General features: G+C 36.0%; 1 protein-coding gene across 1 annotated transcript in view; it reads left to right on the top strand.

Annotated features, from left to right (window-relative positions):
- Hel89B (histone acetyltransferase 1) overlaps positions 1–21,376 on the top strand; it is a 166,693-nt gene that overhangs the window by 29,117 nt on the left and 116,200 nt on the right. The window contains exons 7-10 of the mRNA XM_069841318.1: positions 2,984–3,142; positions 3,893–4,028; positions 5,687–5,823; positions 9,639–9,907. Coding sequence (XP_069697419.1) covers positions 2,984–3,142; positions 3,893–4,028; positions 5,687–5,823; positions 9,639–9,907 — 701 coding nt within the window. The remainder of the gene's footprint in view (positions 1–2,983; positions 3,143–3,892; positions 4,029–5,686; positions 5,824–9,638; positions 9,908–21,376) is intronic.

The following is a 21,376-nucleotide window of genomic DNA, read 5'->3' as shown; positions in this document are numbered from 1 at the left end:
TCCATTATTTTTTTACTTGGTTATTTAATGACGCTGTATCAACTGTGAGGTTATTTAGCGTCGATGGAATTTGTGATAGTGATATGATATTTGGTGAGATGAAGCCGAGGATTCGCCATAGATTACCTGACATTTGTCTTAGTTGGGAAAAATCTCGGAAAAAACCCAACTGGATAATCATCCCAAGTGGGACTCGAACCTGCGACCGAGCGCAACTCCGGATTGGCAGGCAAGCGCCTGAACCGACCAAGCTACGCCAGTGGCTAATACCCATTATTTTATATAATATTTTAATAGTTTTTCTACACAAATATTGCCATTTTAACGTAGTACACTCCAACCACCCCTTCAATATAGACTCCTTTATACCTGCTAATTCCGGATAAGAGTGGCCTTGTTGTGGACTACATGGAACTACATCAGGTAAAATAATTAATTAAAGCGTATTACTTAGAAAAGTTATGTAAAATTAAATAAACTTAAATGCTGGTACTAGAATTTAATTTAATTACTAGTCTAAAAATTAAGTAGTGCAATATCGCTTTTCCTACTAAGCCAATTATGTACGAAAAAATTTTAGGGCATTTTTAAGGGCATTTTTGAAAGATTTTTAGATCATAAATGCATTGTTTTTAGGACATTTTTGCATAATTTATAGGTCATCAAAATCCTAGCCCTAGTTATGAGGGAAACGCTTCATCACTGCACAGTGAACTGCCACCATTTTGAATTAAAAAAAAAAAATAAATATTTTTTTTTTAAATCGTAAAAATATTTTTTTCATAGGCTATAGCAGAAGGACAGTATTTTACACATACTAATTCTCATTATGTTGAATATTTCCAAAATTTTACTACTGTAAGGAGTATCTAACCCCTTAAACAAAATCGGTTTGGCCCCAAACTAATGTTATAATTTTGATGGAATTTTGAAGATGTGATTCACTGGGACTTTGTTCCAAATGAATGTGTAGTCCATGCGGATCTTTATTCTCAACAGTCAAAACGAGTTTATGAAGTTTTTGTTGATCAAAATAGAATTCTCTTGCAGCAGGACAATGTGAGACCTCATACCACTCTAACAATCATGGAAGAAACCCAGGACTTGGGAGGAATCGAACTACTAGGCTACCACAGCTGGCTTATAGCTGCGAAGGTGTGCCTTCAGATTACCATCTGTTCCGATCTGTGACCCATTTCCTGCAAGGAAGAAATTTCCAAAACTTGGAAGCCATTGATGTGGTATTATAGAATTCTTCGAATAAAAACTAGAAACTGGCACTGTTGGAGGGTAACAAACCTTGCTGAAAGTTGGCTCAAGACCAAAGAATCTAATGGCCCTTACTTTGAAGATCAGATTAATTTCTTGACACATCACACTCCAACTAAAATTTTGCTCTAAAACCGACATTATTTATGAGACAGTATCTGTAATTAATCAAATGCTCAAAACATTGGATTTTCTCCATTTATTATTTAATGCCAGTAATGTGTGTGGTGGTATTAACCTTTTGACTTCTGAAATGAACTTTACTCGATAGTAACTTTATCATTGAAAAATTCTAACAAACGTAAATTCTGGCTGCAAAGGGCTGGTTCTTTTCTCTTTGCATTGTTTTATTCCATATTTTTTTTTATTAAGGTGTGACAACGTGTTTCAGTTCGTATTCGTTTAGCTTATGGTAATGTTTGGGTTTTATGTATTTTAAAGAATTATTGATAAGGGCGCAAATAGCTATAGTTGCTGATGCACCCTTTTTAAACCCCATTATCTATCTACCTACCTACCCTCCTACCTACGAAACAGCTCTGCGGATGTATATTTGCATCAAATTAACTGCAACAACTTTTACTGTAAACTGATGCATTGATTAATTTTGAGTTTTGTTCTTGATAAAACTGTTAAGTCGTCATCAAAATGATCCATCCGGCTTTTCCTTTTATCAGGCTTGAAAGCAATAGAATGTCCCACCAACTAATTGCTAGCAAGGGGGTGGTAAGTCCAGTGATGGGGTTGCCATCTTTAAGCATCTGGACCTGCTTCAATACTGCATTTCCTCAGTATTAGGTGAAATGGTTATACCGCCATGACTCGGTCCCCAGAGCCTTGTTCGTAAAAACAGGTTGCACCACTAGACGGTGAGGGTGGGAAATGGGTAGGAGAGGTTGTGTGAGACACATCACTACCCCTTGCAACACAATTTTGGAAAGAGTTAATGAGTTTAATTATTTAGGATATAAACTTTTTGTTGAAAATTTGGATTTATTAGAGAAAATTGTAAAATTCAAGAAATCAATGGGCATCATTAATAGAGTTTTAAAACCTTCATTAGTACAAAAATCAACTCATACTCGTCTTTATCAAATAATAGCTGTACCAGTCTTATGTTATGGGAGTGAAGCGTGGACTATAAGGACAAAAGATGAAGGCAGACTAACAGCTTGCGAGATGAGATTCATGCACCGAACAGCTGGCTACACTAAATGGGATTGAAAGAAAAATGAAGATATCTTTCAAGAACTTAATGTTTCATCAATACTGGACTATATCTCCAGATATCAGTTAAACTGGAAGGAACACGTCTCAAGAATGGTTTCATCCAGGATCCCTAAGGCAATAATGAAATATCGTCCAAATGGGAAACGGTTACTTGGTCGACCTATGAAAAGATGGCAAGAAAATCGCTTTTTCAGGCTGTAACAGCTCTTTTGGGACTAGTACTTGACAAGATGATGATGATGATGATGATGTTAAAACTGTTAAGGTATGAAATGTCACAATAGATCAATCTTTTCAGTTTTTAGTCTGATATCTTTCAACACCTTATTACTAGTATTTTAATTACGTTGTTTCGTCCATTTGTAGAAGTAGAAAATATTTAATTCAATTTCACATGTATTTTGTGTTGCCAGTGTGTCTTCAATTATTTCAGTTAATTTATTTGTAATTGTAGTAAACTGAACTGAACCAATTTGTCATGCAGGCAGTAGACTGGCCATTCGAAAGCTTCTGTGATCAGCTGTGCCAAGACCTTTTCAGTCCAAGTTGGGAAGTGCGACATGGTGCAGCCACTGCTTTAAGGGAAGTGGTGCGTGTTCATGGGAGAGGAGCAGGAAAGTCTGCTGATTTTACGAAGGCTGAGGTAAACATATACATGTTTTGCCATTTAAATTTGCATATATATTACATAGTAGAAGTATACTTTTCATTGTTGTGATGTAATTAAAAGGCAACAAAAAAAAAGTTTAGTAACTCCACGAAGATTTGAACTTGCAACCTCATGAATTGTTAGCTATCGCTCTACAAACTACGCTAAGAGCTCTACTGTAGTCAGAATGGCATTGTAACGAGCAATGGTCGTACTCCACTTGAGAACCTATTATACAGTATATAGTGTTTGTGTTACAATATTCACTGTTTAACGATCTGTTTTAAATCTCGTATATAAATTATTTTCTCGGAAGATTTTAGTGATTAATAGTTGTGTTCCCCATTATAACTACTACAAGAATATATGCGATCTTTTGCACAAAGCCTGGCTGTCCCGAGTGCTCACGGAAATACCCGATTGGAACTTAGTCCGTCAGACTCCGACCACTTTCATTTTGATCAAGTGTACAAGCATTGCAGCACTGGTGGACCAAGTGTATGATTCTCAGGAGGTTTATGTTGTGAAATGAAGATTATTCGAGAATAATCCTAGTTTAATTTCTATGTCAGGCTATGAACTTTTCGAACAACCTTCGTATATTGCCTTGAAGGCGGAACCTGCATGCAGTTCCGAAATGTTACAGGTGTTAAGTTACAGCACATTGTGGAATATACAAAAGTCTGTCTTAGAATATAATAACCTTGAAAGTGTAAAGTCTCATATTGTGTGTTCTATTGGTAGATGGAGCAGTGTCACCAATTCTGGCTGGAAGATATGTCGTTGAGATTGCTCTGTGTCTTGGCACTAGATCGATTTGGTGACTTTGTATCTGATCAGGTTGTAGCACCAGTCAGAGAAACCTGTGCTCAGGCTCTTGGTAAGTTACCATTACTGTTTTAAGTGTAGTAAAGACTTGTATTACATGCGATCCTATATGGAGATTCCTTGATAATATGGTTGCTTTATAGTAATGTCGTATTAAGTGACAATTTTTAGCATTCAAGTGGTTATTAATACATAATAAAAAATTCTCTTGAAATGAAAAATATTACTTTGCTTAAAAATTAATTTTTTATTGTGGATAGATCATCTTATGTTATATATATATTGGAGAAAAAAGTGGAAAAATTTGAGTTCATATATGAGGCGTGATCTTAAAGTAAGTTCCGTTTTCAATTATAGCTGTTGCATCGCTGCAATCGTTATTTTGCACATGCGTGTTTTCTTCTTCAGTCCTCAAGCAAGCTGTGCATGCAGTTTCGGAGCTTCAGTCCGTGTGTGTGTGGTTAGTTGTGATCAGTTGAAATGTTTAAAGTGATCGGGCACCCCGCTGACTGTGAGATGCGGTCTGTTATCTGTTTCTTGAATGCGAGAAACATCAAACCAGCTGACATTCATCGTCAACTTTGTGAGGTGTATGGTGATGATGCCATTAGTGATGGAATGGTCAGGAGATGGGTTAGGAAGTTCAACAAGGGCCGTGTCTCTATGCATGACGAGTAGCGTACCGATCGGCCATCTTTGTTCAATGACAATTTGGTATGTGCTGTCGATGAAAAAATTCATGAGGACTGGAGGTTCATAATTTCTTCGCTTTCCTTGAATTTTCCACAAATGTCTCGGAGTGTTCTCTGCAAAATTGTGACAGATCGATTACGATATCGAAAATTGTGCTCACGATGGGTACCCAAGATGCTCACCGAGGAAAACAAAACCAAACGAGCTTCCAGTGCATTGAGCTTCCTCACATGTTACAGTGAGCAAGGCGATGAGTTTCTTGACCATATCGTGACATGTGACGAGACTTGGGTGTCTCACATGACACCTGAATCGAAGCAGTAATCTATGGAATGGAGGCACACTGCATCGCCAAGGAAAAAGATATTCAAACAAACCATGTCAACACGCAAGATCACGTGCACTATTTTTTGGGACAGAAAAGGAATCCTACTCATCGAATTCTTGCCTCTGTGTCAGACCTTGAAGAAGCTCTGTCGAGCAATTCGGAACAAGAGACGTGGGATGCTGACTGACGGAGTTGTGTTGCTTCATGACAACTCTCGGCCACACACAGCTCGTGACACCCAAAATCTCATCTCGAAATTTGGCTGGGAACAAATTGACCATTCCCCCTACAGCCCAGATTTGGCTCCGAGTGACCTTCATCTCTTCCTGCACCTCAAGAAGTTCCTCGGTGGCCAACGTTTTGATGGCGACGATGAAGTGAAAACAGCAATGCAGGAGTGGTTTGTATCGCAGGCGGGCGAATTCTAAAATGAGGGGATAGAAAGACTTGTGCCACGACTCGATAAATGCCTCAATAATGGTGGAGATTATGTTGAGAAGTAATTGAAGTGTGGGGAATACAATGCAACAAAAATGGTTTGTAAATATCTTCCCGTTTTCTTACTACACCCTTTTGGAACTTACTTTAAGAACATGCCTCGTAGTTCGGTCAGTTGAAGATATCAGTAGTTGTTTGCTACAAATCTTTTCTATTTCATGATTCTGATATGAATATTGTCTTTTTCATAGGATCTGTGTTGCATCTTATGAATCGAGAGAGAGTTCATGGAGTTTTGCAAGTTTTGCTTCAACTATTATCTCAGAAGGAGTGGGAGGCAAGGCATGGAGGCTTGTTGGGTTTGAAATATCTGCTGGCTGTTAGAGAAGTAAGTCTGTAAGTTGTGCACTGTTGCCTGTATACTCTATACCATTTCATTTGGAAGTAGAAGTAAGCAGATAAGTGGAAGTAATGTAGTGTGTTGAAGGTTCATGACACCAGAACACTTTCAACCATTACCATCTACCATTCTTCGACCGAGGAATAGTGAAAAGCTAAGGCCACTACTCACCTCATTGTAGTAATGTCTCTCACAGCTCAGCTTGATGGCATGCGGCAACTTAACTCGCAATATTTTCCAACTTGTCGGTTTTGAATTCAGAAATTTAATAGCAAAAAATGTTCTGTTGTTCTAAAGCAATATTCTTTAGAATTATGGAAATTGTAATTTTCACACAAACATGCTCCTATTTTCCATGTGGCTGTTTTCCAAAGAGACAGGAAATTTGCATTTCCCCCTGTCATCGACATTATCTACAGGAAGGATATTTCTGATAAGATGCACTATCCATTTGAAATGTTAATGTGGATACTAAACACAGTTTTCAGATTTGTTTGTGAGGTCACTAAGTTGGTGACTGCTAGGACATGTGGAACATTAACTAAATTTATTCTTCCTGTGCTTAGTAAGTCTCTTTTCTTTTTTTTTCTTTTCTCAAATGTGGATTTAAGTGCTGCAAAGTCTCACTTTTAAGGAATACTTTTCAAGTGGATTTTGTGATAATGAAACCCGAAATATTGGCTTGACTTTCAGAAATCAGTAGCGCTGGCATATGCAGTAGCGCATCTCACTTGATAGTAATGTGGCGTCATGCGGCGACATTCTTTATAATTTTGCTTTGTATTGCTTTCATAGAGTGGTTTCTTTGTTCCCTCGAGCTGTGTCGATCCTGTTTCCAAGTTTTTTGTTGTTGTTAATTTATGCTGTTTATGCATCACTATAATGATGACTAAATGGAGGAAATTAACTATAGGACAGAAAGTGAAAATAATAAGGGATGTCGAGGGTAATCCTCAAATAACACTATCACATATGGCAAAAAAAAAAAAAAAAAGATTTCAACTAATTCATTGTGGGGAATAATGAAGAAGAAAGTAGAAATTTCCAATGCCGAGTTTGTGTGGTTCGGATTCAATCAAATTGAAAACCATTCGTGCCTCAGAAAAGGTAGAAAATATTATAATTAAATTCAATGTAAATAATAATTTTATGAATATAATGTTTCGTATATATGTTAGTACTAGTTATTTTTGCCTTTTCTTCCCATTTTATATAAACCCCCTTTTAAGGCAAACCTCTATTTAAGGGGAGGAAAAAAAGGAATCATTCAGAGATTCGTTAAAAAGGGGTTCTTCTGTATCTCTTTGACTTGCTTCCAAGCTTAAATATTTGGGAAATGAAATGCAAGGCACCTAATATTCTGACTTTCAATTGTTTTGGATCCTTACCACGTCATCAGTCGGATTCAAAGCTTTTTGATCAAGAGTCTTTCTATAATTTTGTTTGGCTGAAGTTCACTTGTATGATTAGCTAGGAAAAACACTAACTTCATATTCCATAGATGGATATTGGTACTGACTGGATGTGCAAGGCACTGATCTAGAAATAGAATAATGTTTCGCTTATGAGCCTCAATCTTTGCATCTGATACATGTAATTGATCCTGGAAATAATTTTGTTGTCATTCAAGCATTTGTGTTTCATATATTCCTAAAACATCTCGGCTTCTGTGCTTTTCCAATGACAAAAGCTGCAATTTCTCATTTCATTTGAGGAGTACAGTGAGTCTTTGTTTACTCAATTTGCCTCCATGACAGTCCTTACTCTTAAAGCATAAGATTTTATTTGACAGTTCATTATAAAGTAGTCCTGTTCATCTGCATTGAAAATGTTCCTTGGGACGCAACCAGCAAAGTGTGTCTGCAACTGTGATTGCTTCCAATTCTCTACAGTCTCCATGTCCACACACAGTTTTGTATACAACATTGTCTTTTTTAGAGCAGTCAGTCCACCCATTAGGCGCAGTAAAGTCATCAATTTCTAATCTCACTGCAATTTGTAATGCTTTCTCATGTAGAATAATACCACTGATGGGCACACCTATTGATTTTATACTTATAAATCATTCTTAAAATACTTCTTCTAGCTTTTGGTATTTCGAGTGTTTTCTTTGCCACACTGAATTACCTTTGATCATTCCGCGATTTTTTTACAACTATATTCAAAATTGAGATCAATAAGTTAAGTTTTTATACCAGAGAAACACGTGTTCCCATGTGCTCGACAACCTGCTGTAAAATTTGCAGTTTTTCTTGTGGTGATAGAAAGACTTTAACCTATCTGCCGAAAGTATGAAGGCATCAAAGTTAGTTTGGCACTTTGAAACTTAACACCCATCTAGTAAAAAGAGATTCTTAATCATTGGAATTTTTCGAAAGAAAATTACATACCATGAAAAATCAACAGGCTTCTATTTGTAAAGCAAATCAGACTAATAATGCAATGCTTGAACTATCATATTGTGTGGTATTAAGATTAGCTGGATATGCAAATTCCATATAGTTGCTGCTATCGTACTGCTGCCTGCTATCAATATGGTTATTATTTTAATATGCCTAAGAGAAGAAAACAAAATTAGAGCTATCTCACTTTCCGACACTGTGTCAAGGTGAATGAGTTGGATGCCAGTGTTCATGGTGAGATAATTTCAAAGATGAAATTAAGTATATTTTTTTATACTAAGTATGATGAATCAATGGATGTGTCAAACATTCCACAGTTTTTATGTTTTGTTAGATGTGAACGTGATGGGGTTAATGTGTATAAAATATGTTTTACAAATCAACAGGTTTTAAAGCAAGAGGCAAGGGTTTTTTTGTTGTTAATTTTAACCATGTGTAAAGAATTTTTCAAATTCGTTAAAGGAGAGGGACAGTTTCTGAACCAGTGTAAATCAGATTTAAAATACAATTTTGATGTTTTGGAGAATGCAACAAAAATTTTTTATGTGCAGTGACAATTATTTTATGTGTTTACATATATTTTCGTATGAAAAATAAAATATACTGCATGTTCAGTTCAAAGTGTGTCATGGCTTGCTGTATGCCATCATGTGGCTAGCCGATGAGCCTAGAGAATTCAATCTTCCTAAACTTCCGCAGAGGCGTATTACCCATGTGCCAGAGAAGTTGCCTGGCAAGTACGGTGTTCATTCTGAAGAGTACGTACCGATAAGTACGGTAATGCCGGTAGTGGCAGGAATGTGAACTGTTTGGAAACATGTACTGAGGTGAGTTTTTTCTTACTATTGGGATATGGGGAGAGGGTTAAGACGATTACTTCCGTATTTGTTGATATTAACTTCGACGGTCAACATGGACACGGAGCATTTGATTTGTGTTGTGGAGTGTTGCCGTAAGCAACCGATGATAACAAATACCCTGCGTACGACTTGCCCTCGCAAAACACAGTTGGAAAGAGGTTATGGTAGCACACAGACTATACGGACCGCCATCTGTTGCTACGACGTTCAAGTTATACCGCACACATTCTCAAGTTCAGATTGATCGCCTTGAATAATAGGTAACTTCTCTGACACATAAGCTGAAACTCGCTTCAAATCGCTGACTCAACAACAGTGATGTCATGACACACTTTGAAATGAACACCCAGTAGTACACCATGCAGTCCACTTCATCGTATTGCATTTGGTCAAATTGAGCATGGTTTCTAAATCTTCTGTATTTTTATTTTCGAAACCTAGCAACCAAAGTTAATATTGTATTACATAAAACAAACTGAATTTGTAAAATTTTGCTTTTTACTTATGTGAAGGCTGACTTACATTTTTTTTTTTTTCGTAGGACATGGTAAGTGAGGTACTTCCATTGGCATTTCCTCACATATTAGAGGGTCTTGGGGACCCTGTGGACGATGTAGGAGCAGTGGCAGCATCAGCACTGATTCCTGTTGCAGCAAAGATTGCGTCAGATCTGCCACAGCAGGTGGAAGTGACTGTACACAGGCTATGGGATCTGCTCCTGGAACAGGATGAACTGGCTGCAGCATGTAACAGCTTCATGGGTCTGTTAGCAGCTCTACTCAGCTTGCCACACATACATGAACATCTAACGTGAGTAATTTTGAGATAATATTAATTGAATAAAAACTGACAATTTTTAGCTTTCTTTCTCTTACCATCCTCTCCTCCCTCCATCTCTTCCTCCTCTCAAGCATGAGCACACACATTATCTGATCTCACATTCCTTGCTCTCTCACATATACTTTATCTCATTCTGATGAGAAAATTAGATTACTCAGTTCCTTCTTAACACTTTCATTCTGGAAGCAATTAAATTGCACTTGCCTCTGTATCTGAGGTATTTAATTATTGTCTGTTCTCCTTCTTAGTAATATTACTTCTTTCATTTCCATGGATAATTCAGTTTCAGAAATAATACATTGCTGGACACAAATCACAACACACACAGCAGAACACTTGTGTGTTACCACTTTATTTTATTACTGTTTTATATTATATTATAATTTATTAATTACGGTGCGTGACCCAAACCACATTTCTAATTTAAGTTTTGTACGCTCCAGAGATGTGACACCTCAGTTTTGGATGCGTTTTCCCTAACTAAACTGGTACTTTACTTGAAACGCGAACATGTTTGTTGCAATTTTCTCAAAAATGGCTCTTACGATTTTCTTTAAATTTTGCACGTGAACTCCACATACCAATATCTAAAACATTTATTTGAAACTATTTTTTGTACTTACACTAATAACGGAGATGTCCTATGTCGCACGACTTTTGAATCATCCTATATATATATATATATATATATATATATATACACACATTTCATTCATAGTTTTCTGCCCAAGGGCAGGTCTTTCACTGCAAACCCAGCATTCTCCAGTCTTTCCTATTTTCTGCCTTCCCCTTAGTCTCCTCATATGACCCATATATCTTAATGTCGTCTATCATGTGAAATCTTCTGCCCCAAACTCTTCTTTCGTTCACCATTCCCTTCTGTCCCAAACTCTTCTTTCGTTCCAATCCATCCTTCAGTAAGCAGTCTCTTCTTAGCCAGTGACCCAGCCAGTTCCTTTTTCTCTTCCTGATCAGTTTCAACATTATTATTTTTTCATCCGCTTTTTCTAGCATAGCTTCATTTCTTATTTTGTCTGTCTATTTCACATGCTCCATTCTTCTTCATATTCACATTTCAAATTATTCTAGTTACTTCTCATCAATTTCTCATAATGTCCATGTTTCTATCTCATACAGTGGCACACTCCATACAAAGTACTTCACGTGTCTTTTCCTTAGTTCTTTTTCCAGAGATCCATAGAAGATACTCCTTTTTCTATTAAAGCTTCCTTTGTCATTGCTATGCTCTTTTTGACTTCCTGGCTCATGTTACTAGTTATAGCACACCCCAAGTACTTGAAGCTATCCACTTGTTTCACTGCCTCATTTGGAATTTGCACGTTTACTTTCTTTAGTTTTCGTCTAATCCATGGTCTTTGTCTTGTTTGCATTTATCTGCATCCTATACTGCTCACAGCTGACATTTAGCTCCAGTAGAATTTCCCTTAGTATCATCTCATCTTATGCTAACAACACCACAAATATACAGTATATATTGCTGAAGGAATTTTAAACTGCCCCTACAAAGAGTCTCCTCCCGATATCTGAATGGGGGGACTAGTTTACATCCAGAATCTTTTCTTCTAAGGGAATTCATCATACATTCAAACATTGAGCAAAGATTGTAGACAAAGGTTACATGTCAGAGAAAAGTTTTAATAACATCGCAGATGTGTACAGGCATATTAGAAAACAAATGGAGAAAATTCACTGTTTGAGCATTTAATTATATAACTGAAAGTGATATATAAAATTACTGAATTGTCTTAATGTAAATGTTACTGCAACACATCTTACATTGGATATTCGTTTTTTTCATCTCTGTAGAAGAAATACCGTGTAACAGGCACAGTAAAATTCATGCATCCACATGGGCCTTCTCCATCATTTTATTGGCCTGACAATGACAGTTGTGAAGTTCCATTTTCAAAAATTTTGTGCCAAATTGATGTCAGCACAACTACAGGAAGGACCTATACTTTAAATCAAGATTCTTACAAGAGAATTGAAGTCAAGTTGTCTCTGTTGTAAAGAGTTACATTTTGTTCACATTTTGAGAAATGTTGTGCCTTACACTTCCATATTTCTCTGCCAAAGAGTAAGTTGTTATCATTTCCCCTTTAAAAATTTGCCTACAAATATAGCACTGTGTTCTCATTACTATACATAATTTTCAGCATTTTCTAAGGTGTGGCAATTTGGAAAAAAATTAATTTCTAATAAACGAAAAAAAAAAAAATCCTAAAAAAAAGTAGAAGTGTCATAGTAATTTAAATGTGCAATTTTATGGTCTTCAATATGAATCTCAGTTACAGAGCAAGTTTAATACAAATCCAATGATTGCATTGGAAACTGTGGCATTACTTATAATTTTTTCAACTGCTGATTGTGAGTACATTCATAATATTATTACTATTTTCTGCTTCAATGACCTCATGGATTTCAATACAGTTTTAAAGGAAAGCATTCACTGAGATATGTAACACATACGCATAATGTCAGCAAAATTGGAAACAGTGGGCGACATAGTCTGGATGAATTGACATGGAATGACCCAGGCACTAAGAACATAATTGTCAGTGTTGCGGTTTCTTGACTATGTATGAGATTGTTTTGAAAAGTTTTCCTTTCTAATTTTTTATTTGAAAATGGCTATAGATATTTGAGTAAAACAAAAAGCTGTAACTTCTTACAACTTTATTGTTGATACCCATATAATTATTTCTCCACATAGTCTTGACGATCAACACATCTCTCCCAACAGGAGACCAGTTTCTTGAAACTATCACTGTAGAATATTTCACTTCGACAACAGAATCACAGCCTCACTCTGTCTGAACAGCATTGTCAGAATCAGGGGATGATTCTGTAAGGTGTTTTTTAAGTTTAGGGAACAGATGAAAATCTGTTGGCACCAGATCGAGACTGTAAGGAGGAGATCAAAAAACAGTGAAACCAAGTGTCTGCACTGTATTGTCAGAATCAAGGTGCAATCCTCTCAGGTGTTCTTCAAGTTTTGGGAAGAGATGAAAATGTGATGGTGCCAGATTGTGACTGTATGAAGAATTATCAAGGACAGTGAAACCAACTCCCCTCATCCACAAAGTTTTCGGCATCCCAGTTCTGCGATTATTGCCTGCACATGCTTTGTTCTTTGTCACACAAGTTGAGAGTTTGTTCTTTGTCACACAAATTGAGAGTTGCACCAGGTTCATTACAAGCATGAACAGATGAATATCACACAGTACTGATGTCTACACATTCATCTCCATAAACAGCCTTCATTCTCCCGCTGAATGTCAATCGGGACCACATTTCAGAAACTTTATCACACCAAGCTGCTTCAGATGTGCCGACATAGTGCTGTTACAAGCTGCCATGTTGTAGACTATAATTCAGAGCTCTCTAGTGGCAGAGGTATGAAACTTGCAGTTAACTGAGTAGAATGTATGACAGCTAGTACTTCGGAATTTGTTAACAATAACACAAAACATTAGGAGGCATTACTTTTTAAAGCACCCTTAAAGTATGCCATGGCATCATCCTCCCAAGTGTAACTGATATCAACAGTGAGACACTTTTAAACAGGAATGAATATATTCAATACATGAGATAGGATGGTATGTTCATCACATATTCAACCTGTCTGTGCAACCAGCACTATAATATTGAGAGTACAGGAGTGGATAAGTACAGGCTTCTTCCAGAAGCATGCAGATGGAGAAGACTATCATGCTTTTTGATGTTGTGCAACATTAATATATCTGTATTCGTAGGCATCCACAAGGACTATTTCCTAATGTGTGAATGAGACCAAACTCTTATCATACATGACATTCTCTGTGCTATTTACCTTTGATCCTGAAGTATGTCTTGACATGTCAATGTTGCAAATGGAGACAGGAATGGTATTGCATTATCTTCTCTGATGAGTCCTCCTTCAACCAGATACAGTACATGTGCAGACAGTTGTCTTTCCAGGGTTTGATGCTATACAGGATATTACCACAGTCTAATATATACAGTCACGAAGCTCAATACTTACTAAATATGCATCCCTAGATAGTTGTTAACCACCAGCATTGCTACTATTGCCTCATCACAGACTCTTTCCCTAGCAGACGATAAAATGTATTGTACTTTCGATATCGTGTTCCTTTGAAAAAATAACTCTGACCTCTTTTTCTTACAATTTACAATGCTACAAACGTCTCCTAGTCCCATATTATTATTCAAATTATTGTATTTTAGCCATTTACAGTTATTACAACAGACAACGAACATTTCACAGTTTACACAACTTTTCACAACAATGCGAAATACGGCACAGTCAATGCCTTTTTATCTAGACTAGGCCATAATGTATGTTCGAGATTTTTTTTTTCAGTGTATGGAGCTTAGTGAAATATTATAGGCCTGTTATAACTTTATTGCATATCATTGCTAAGTTTTATTTAGTGTAATGTATTCTTGAGTTCCATTTACTTCTTCTTGCATAATATATTGCAGAAATAATTACAAAACTTTGTTATTTTAATGTGAAGAGAATTTTACATGTTAACATAATCTGTTCGCATCAACATTTTAAGTTTAGAATTGAAGCTATTTTGAGGTTTATTAAAAAAGAATTTATATTGTGATTTTAATTTAGCACATCTACCTTCCTTAATTGTAGACAGAAAATTTACGATATCACTCCTATGACATTAGTGTACATATGATAGTGTTACTTCGTCTCTTAGGTAGTAGATAAATACAATAATTCAGTACTCAATTGTAGTGTTAAAATGCTGACTAATTGAATGTGCAGGGTATCATACATGAGATTATGTTTAATTATAATGTATAATTGCGAATATAGGAATATAAGTCAAATATAGCAAACATAGTCTATAATTTCCATAACATATATAGCCTATATTATGTAATGGTAGGGCATTGGAGACCACTAAAATTAGACAGAAAGGGGCAACTCGTACAGTAAACATAACCTATAAGTTCAACATATCTAAATAACCGTGCGATGCAACTGAAAATTAATGAATCGTGCATAAATGAATGTACAAGAATTTCACGATATTTAATCGAAATAAAGGCAGGTATTACACATACGAACAACGTAATTTTCACACCAAAGATAATATTACACCTTAACTCACAAGTGAATTATGTCTGAAGTGTCTCATAATCATTGTTTTAAATTTTATTAATGCAATTACACTACATTTTAGAGAAATATATGTTACTCTTTATGCATTCCAACTAATTTATATGGTTTAAACGCCGCCATTCGTGATTAGGTTAAGCAAGTCACATGCTCTGCCTTACAGCCTGTATTAGATCACGATGGCAGTGATACAGTCTATTGTTCCTAGAACTCACAGCACGCCAAGCGGCTAGCAACTATCACGAGAAATGCAAAAAAACAATCCCAAGCTTCGTAACTGTATATACTAAACTGTGGTATTACCATGCCAGTGAAAGGAAGCTTCTTCCCTATGCAATATTTAAATGGAAAACCATGCTCGAACTTAATTTTCTTAAAGTCATTATTATCCGCATTCAGGAGAAGGGGCAGATGGGGTAGTGGATCTGATACTGGACTGGTTGGAAACTCTGTGGGGTTGTCATCAACTTGTACAGGAGTCTTGTTCCAGAACAAGGCAATGTTGATAATAGACACTGTGAAAGACAAGGTGAACTGCATGAATACCCACCTCAGTATAATTCCAGGAGGCCTAACTTACATTCTCCAACCACTCGTATCTGTAAATAGTCTTTCAATGATCACCTGAGGTGATTTTACATCGAGTGGATGACAAATTAAAGCAAATTAAAAAACCGCCCACTGAATCAATGTGTGAATGAATTGTTCAGGCTTAGGGAGTAATCATGCTGTAAATCATCAAGTGAAGTGTCAAGAAAACTAGAATTTCATGCATGCTGAATGGATTGAAAGATGATGTATTGTGGGAAACAGAGTTTGCAAATGGTGATCCTGAAGGCATAGTGATGGCAGCAGTGAATGTGACTCTTGACGACCATAACGCAATAGCAGCAATGACGGCACCTTAGAGTGATGACAAATGAAACTTAATAGGTAAATGAATTTTATTTTAAACCACTTAGCTTGAAAATTATATAAAATTCGTCCATTAATTTAGGAAAATTAAATATCCCTAACACTGTTTTTCGTTCATTTTACAGGCTGACCTTGAACATCACATCACACAGTTGCCTCAATCCAAAAATGCAGCAGATTAAAGTGACATGGAAGAGTGTTATATGTTGATAAATAATTTTATTCTTATATGTGAAATAAATATATTTGAAATTTTCACGTGTGTTGTATCTTTAGTGATTGTATGATGTTTTGATTCCCTGCTGATTGTTTAGATATGCATGTGTAAGATCCCCTCGATTTTAGCATAAAAAACTAAAAAAATGGGGGCAGTTTTATATGCGAGTAAATACGGTAATTTCTCACGACCTGCCATAGCATAATGTGCTCAGGCCCCATCTAGCAGAAACTAACTACATTCTCATCTATTCATTCAGTGGTTAATGACTTAGAGAAAATCATTACAATGCTGGCCAACAATTCGCCAAATCTGTACTGATTTACATTTCCATAAAAAAAAATTTCTACAATCATATTACCTACTATTCATCAACATATCATTGCTGGATTCACGCATCTGTGTTGGGTTTTCCTTGGACCAATGGGTTTTGTAAATGAGTATACCCATGCAGAAAGAATAGCCGTTTGTCAATGAATAAAACATGAAGGAAGGATCAGTCAGTATGCAAACATTACATGATCCAATTGCAGTAAGTGCATCATCATCTTACGTTGTTGTGTACATGCTGCAAACTGATTTCATTCTGTGAATATATTCTCTACTAATACTACTCTCCCAGAGCCAGGAATCAGGCCATAAAGGGAAAAACACTGGAGGAGGGGAGTTCGATCTGGTGCTGTGGATTGGACTTTGGCGTAGCTCAATGGTGAGAGCGCTTGGTACGTAGAACCAAGGACCCGGGTTCGATCTCCAGTGCCGGAGCGAATTTTTCTCCTTTAACATTAATTGTTACTATAACAGATATATTTTGTAGGACCAATAATAATAATAATAATAATAATAATAATAATAATAATAATAATAATAACAATAATAATAATAATCCTTAGTAAATTCTTCTACCAACAGTGCATATTTCTGTACAGATACTGTGCACATTACTGTGGAATCCTGGCCACCAAGTTACCAAGTTACTCAATTGAGTTCGCTCCTTGTATAATGGCAGTTGACTTAATAAAATGTCAACATACATGCTCAACTTGGAGTCAGGCCACAAAGGGAAAAACACTGGAGGAGGGGAGTTCGATCCGGTGCTGTGGATTGGACTTCGGTGTAGCTCAATGGTGAGAGCGCTTGGTACGTAGAACCAAGGACCCGGGTTCGATCCCCAGTGCTGGAGCGAATTTTTCTCCTCTTACATTAATTATCAGAAAACATAGTTTTGAGATAATCTAGAAAAACTATCTGCACTCTCCATCTCTTGCTGGAATATGACTCTATTCATATATATTGTATGGTAATACGTTCTCTTGTGATTACAATGATTCCATGGTTAATGTTTAAATATTGTATGAGAACGAAGCATTCAATATTTTTTAATAAGCCCTTCTTCCATAGAAGAGGATTGAAAATACTGCAATATTGTTAACTTTTCTATATTTCTATAGGAAAGGTTAGATATAGGTCTATACTATAATAATGAAGATAATTACAATAAATGTTCTAGAAAAATATATATATATATATATATATATATATATATATATATACACCGTGTTCCGCTTATAAGTATAATAAAAGAAATAGTTATAATTTCATAACAATGCATGCAAATGGGTTAAGATTGGTACCATTGTAAAGAGGAAATTGGGAAGTTTTAATCCATTGTTGTTACTTATTTTTAGAAGACTCACGCATGCGCAGATCATTAAATAAGAGAATTCGTATCGTATCTTTAGTCAGTCAGCATGTGGACGCCACAGCAGAAAGCCTTTTGTGTGCTGTCATTAGCAGAACATAGATCCATAATTCGTGTACAGCGCTTGTTTCGCCGTCAGTACAATCTTAGACCGAGGGAAGCTGTACCGACGTACGTCTCAATAATGAAATGGGATAGGCAGCTCAGAGAAACAGGAAGTAAACCGACACAATTGTCGCATCTGGGGATCGGAAAATCCAAGTGTCGTAATTGAACACCAACGGGATTCCCCTAAATGGAATGTTTGGTGTGGGATCATGCGTGACAGAATCATTGGTCCCTATTTCTTTGCTGAAAAGACAGTCACTGCAAACACGTACCTGGATATGTTGCAACTGTATGCTGTGCCACAACTCCCAGATGGAGCAATTTTCCAGCAAGATGGGACTCCACCACACTTTACCAACATGGTTCGCACATTCTTAGACGAACAATTCCCTGCAAGATGGATCGGAAGAAGATCACCGTACATCACATGGCCTGCCAGATCACCAGATCTAACACCACCTGATTTTTTCCTGTGGGGGTTTGTTAAGGACCAGGTCTACAGGACGCCAGTACGTGATTTGGCAGACTTACAAGAAAGAATTTATGCTGCTGTCAACAATGTTACACCACAGATGCTTCATAACACTTGGGTCGAGGTTGAATACCGGTTGGATATTTCCCGTGCCACCAATGGAAGCCATGTTGAGGTTTATGGAACATAAGGTAACAAAAATTCCCAGTTTTCATTCTTTGTAGCAGTTGGTTTCAACTATATACTTGTATTAATTCAGAAGTTATAGCTATTTCTTTTGTTATACTTATAAGCGGAACACTCTGTATATAATGTGTTAGTTTACTAAGTTGTTATCATAACATTAAAAATAATCTCACTTATTTCACGTTATCATTTTAACTGAAACTACCTAGAATATAGGCTTACAAACACTATACCACTTTTAGTGATCTAATAATCTAACATAAACAATATCTACAATCTTGTGAGGCCTATTGGAGTGTTTGCTTCTCATATTTGTCATTACAGTATCACCTAGTTTCACTAAATTTTGTACAGCTATCACTCGTTTTTTTAGATATTTTAAACAATGACAGAATAAAGGACTTGCATAAAAATTCTTCAGTCAAGATACTGTATACCCAAGAACATTCTCGGTGCTGTGGTTTTACAGTTGTTCATTGTATCCTGTTGATTTTTAATTTTAGTTTCCCAAAATCCTCAATGGAAAATGGTTTGTTCCTCTGTAGATATCTCATATTTCTTGTGGATTATAATTTTCCATTGTTTATGAAATCACTATATCTATTCATTTGTAACTGCCCCAGTGAGTAGAATTGTTTTTTCTTTGACTCCTGTTCACTTGAACTCTAAGATATAAAGTTTGTTAAAATTTGTCAGATTTTGTAATATGTCAAATGGAAAAAGTCCAATTTGCATTTAGTCTTATCAATAATTGCCATTCTTCTCATCAAATCATTCTGTGTCGGTTGCTGGTAAGTAACTTTTTTGTGTAAAATAATATTTTCAAAGACTTGTTCAAACTTATGAGATTATTCAGTGATTTTATTATCTGTTCTATATTGTATTAGAATAACAGTAGAGAACTTACAAGCGTATACTTTTTTAACATAGTCCTCTACTTTTGAATGTACTGAGTCCAATATCCCACAAGTTATTTATACCCTTAAAAAATGCTACAAGCTGAAAGTCCAAGCAGACTATGGTCAGAAAATTACAGTCATACAGTTCAAATCAGATTGGGTCACACTTGTGTGAGACAAACCTGCAACCACGAATTTTAATGTACTATTTGCTAATAGATGTAAAACAAATGATAAATTAACATTTTTTGCTTTCTGGCATATTGTGAACTTTATATAAGTAGCTGGCAGATGTTGACCTAAAAATAGCTGAAAAGTGACCAATAAAATACTTACAAATGGCTTTTAGAGAACCCGGAGGTTCATTGCCACCCTCACATAAGCCCGCCATTGGTCCCTATCCTGAACAAGATTAATCCAGTCCCTATCATCATCCAACCTCCCTCAAATCCATTTTAATATTATCTCCCATCTACGTCTTAGCCTCCCCAAAGGTCTTTTTCTCTCTGGCTCCCAACTAATACTATATACATTACTGGGTTCGTCTATATATATGCTACATGCCCTGCTCATCTCAGACATCTGAATTTGATGTTCCTAATTATGTCAGGTGAAGAATAAAATCGCGTGCAGTTATGTGTTGTGTAACTTTCTCCATTCTCCTGTAACTTCATCCCTCTTAGTCCCAAATATTTTCCTAAGCACCTTATTCTCAAACACTGTTTCTGTCTCAAAGTGAGAGTCCCAAGTTTCACAACCATACAGAACAACGAACCAATAAAATACCTTACAAAAAGAAAAAGCCTAAAAGTTTAAAAGAAAGATCTTAAAAGTCGATAAATTAAAGGTAGGAGACTGTTATATATAGATAATAAACACAAAAGAACAGATCGTTTTTACTCGTAAAAGAAATCAAAACCACTCTTGTTTCTGATTTTCTTATATTAAGAAAAATAAATTCTTAATTAATATAAATTTACAAACAAAATAAGGATGAATAATTAAAATAAGTAAATACATTTTTTGTCTTATGAATAGAAAATAGCCCATCTTGAACACTTAAGTAATGGAATCATTAATGTATTACATACCTCTGATTGAGGTTCTGGCTGATATGCACATCTATTATCAGGCAGTACATCTCACTTGACGATATGTGTCAGAGGAAGAAAAATTGTTTGTATACTTCTTAAGTCTGATTAGTGGAATATTTAGCTAATTGGCAATGTATGCAATGGAGGGGGAAAGGAACTGGCCACCCTACCCCATTATCTCCTGGCCTAGTTGCCTCATAAGTGGTGCCGTGTTGGTATCACTTGTGAGGTTCTGATCTGTCTTTGGACATTTGACTAGACATGTGGCAATAATATGTTGTACAAGCATTTATCCAATACAGTTTATATTCAAAAGAAATAATCATTGAAGTTGCATTTTATCCCATTGCAAGAATTGACACACTGCAGTTCAAAATCATCCTAAAGCAGGATATTTTTTACACATATTATCTTCAAACTTCTTGCATATGACCGCTACGGCCTAAAATATGAAATAAAAACTGTTACATCAAGTTTTGTTATTTTCATTGCTATGAATAAATATTAGTTTTACTTTAGTTTAAAAATCATACCTTATTCTGTATTGAAGTATACAACCATGGTCTTTCTTAGATTTTCCATAGTGAAGAACTGAGATTGACAGAACATTCTTGTACATGGGGAAACTTCTCTCAACATCTACAGACGTTTAAGGTGCGAATTTGAAGTTCGCAATATC

This window comes from Periplaneta americana, chromosome 12 (genome assembly GCF_040183065.1).
Source record: "Periplaneta americana isolate PAMFEO1 chromosome 12, P.americana_PAMFEO1_priV1, whole genome shotgun sequence".
Classification (NCBI taxonomy): Eukaryota; Metazoa; Arthropoda; class Insecta; order Blattodea; family Blattidae; genus Periplaneta; species Periplaneta americana.
The sequence above is the reverse complement of the archived record's forward strand: the minus strand, read 5'-3'. Positions and strand labels throughout refer to the sequence as shown.